At 58.7% G+C, this 2,040-nt stretch overlaps 1 protein-coding gene across 1 annotated transcript in view; it reads left to right on the forward strand.

Moving 5' to 3' along the window:
• Nucleotides 1-913: 913 nt before the first annotated feature.
• Nucleotides 914-2,040, forward strand: part of VDAG_00155 (uncharacterized protein) — a gene marked incomplete at both ends in the record, with an annotated part of 2,400 nt that continues 1,273 nt past the window's right edge. Inside the window, 4 exons of the mRNA XM_009651532.1 lie at nucleotides 914-1,028; nucleotides 1,115-1,131; nucleotides 1,201-1,311; nucleotides 1,388-1,995. Coding sequence (XP_009649827.1) covers nucleotides 914-1,028; nucleotides 1,115-1,131; nucleotides 1,201-1,311; nucleotides 1,388-1,995 — 851 coding nt within the window. The remainder of the gene's footprint in view (nucleotides 1,029-1,114; nucleotides 1,132-1,200; nucleotides 1,312-1,387; nucleotides 1,996-2,040) is intronic.

Here is a 2,040-nt window from a genome sequence, read left to right on the forward strand (position 1 = left end):
CCACTCAACCGCCACGGCTCCATCACAAGGCAGGCTGTTTTAGCTCCGACGTAGGTGCTGGCGGCAGGCCTCGCCTTTTTTATCATGTACTAGCAAGGTCGCTAGCATCGCTGCTACTTGCTACCCCAGAGTTAGAGAATACTTCTCATTCTCTTCCTGGGCCCGTCCGAGTTTCGTCTGGAACATGCCAAAGAAAAAAAGTTCCATGCAGCAGTTGGGCCAGGACCATCACTCTGTCTCTGTGCTCTGCAGTCCCATCAGGAACATTAACCCCGCGCTCTCTCTCTTTTTTTTTCTTTATTTTTTTTTTGTGTGTGTCTTCCGCCACCTCATTCACTCACATTGGCATTTGTCCTTGCACATCTTTTCCGCAACGTGCGATACCTTCTTCCTCTGGTACCCTACCAACGGACGACAGCACTCAGCTTACGAACAAAGAAAGAGGGCGAGCCAGGGGTCTCGTCTTTCTTCACCTCGCGTCATTCGCGGGCGGCCCATTTAATTCCGATTCCCTGTCCCTGACATCCTTTTCAACGGGGCACCAACAAGCACTCTGCCCATAACCCACCATTCGCCCCGATTTGGGTGCAGTGGCCGCGTGCCGACACTCCTTCGGCTCAGAAGCTCAGCCTGGTTCAGGAGGAGCTCCTATAGGTGTGCCTCCTTACCCAGCCCAGCCCTTCCGTCATCGCCAACGGCGAACCCCACAACAACCACCAGCAAACAGCAACTCCTTACCTCGCAACACCTGCGGCACCGCGCTCGACTCGACCCTCTCCCCGCCACTTCCATCCCTGTCTCGCAGGCTCTGGGCGCCCCGCCTTTCTTCTTTCCGCCTACCCCTAACGTACTCGTCTCCTCTCCTCCCACCCCCCCGCCATTACGAACGGGCTGTCCCACCACTGCGCGAAACATGGCCTCCGTCCTGAGCAAGCGCCAACAGGCGCGCAACGAAAAGGCGCTGCAGGACCTTGTGGCCAAGGTGCCTGGTAACAATTCTTGCGCCGATTGCCAGGCCCGTAACCCAGGTGCGCAACCTCTCGGTCCCCTCGACTGAACCCCCCCCCCTCCCCTCCCCTCCATTGAGCTGCGTGTGGCTGACCAAACTCGACAGCGTGGGCATCATGGAGCGTACGTTTTCCGACCACAAAACAAGTCTTGTCCACCTCACCGCGATTCTGAACTGACACTGGTGACCAGTTGGGCGTCTTCCTCTGCATGCGCTGCGCTTCGATCCATCGAAAGCTTGGCACCCACATTTCCAAGGTCAAGTCCCTGAGTATGGATGGCTGGTCCAACGAACAGGTCGAGGTACGTTACACATCCGCGGCCCGCCGCCCACGGAGGAGAGAGAGAGTCGCTCAAGCTCACTGTTGTGACCCCGCAGAATATGAAAAAGGTTGGCAATGTTACCTCGAACCAAATCTACAACCCCGAGAACAAGAAGCCTCCGGTGCCCGTCGACGCCGACGAGGCCGACTCGGCCATGGAGCGCTTCATCCGATCCAAGTACACCACGACGCCCGCTCCCACCAAGAGCCACAGCGCCAGGACCATGGACGAAGGCATCCCTCCCCCGCTACCGCCCAAGACGCCTAGCAAGTTCAGCTTCCGATCCGCCTCTTCTATTCTCCCTCTGTCATCCCGCTCTAAAAAGCAGGCCGCTGCGCGAGACTCCAGGCCGCCGCCGAGCCCTTATGACTATCCACGGAGCCCGTCGCCAGACGACCACCTCCAGAACAAGCCTTCCAAGGTTTTCGGCGCCAGCGTCCAGTCCAGCAAGTCGGACGACACGGAGAGCAAGCTGGCTCACTTGCGTGACATGGGTTTCGGGGACACGCAGAAAAACATGACCGTTCTGCGGAGCGTCAACGGAAGCCTCGAGCGCGCCATTGAAACGCTTGTCAGAGCAGCCGACACCGACAGGAGATCCCCCAGCGCCGCAGCAGCCGCCGCCGAGAGAACCCTCCGCGCTTCGCGGTCCATGACGCCCATGTCTCTAGGTCGTGCCCCATCCCTCAAGAGTTCAAGTGCCAAGAC

This window comes from Verticillium dahliae, genomic scaffold (genome assembly GCF_000150675.1).
Source record: "Verticillium dahliae VdLs.17 supercont1.1 genomic scaffold, whole genome shotgun sequence".
NCBI classification, from domain to species: domain Eukaryota; kingdom Fungi; phylum Ascomycota; class Sordariomycetes; order Glomerellales; family Plectosphaerellaceae; genus Verticillium; species Verticillium dahliae.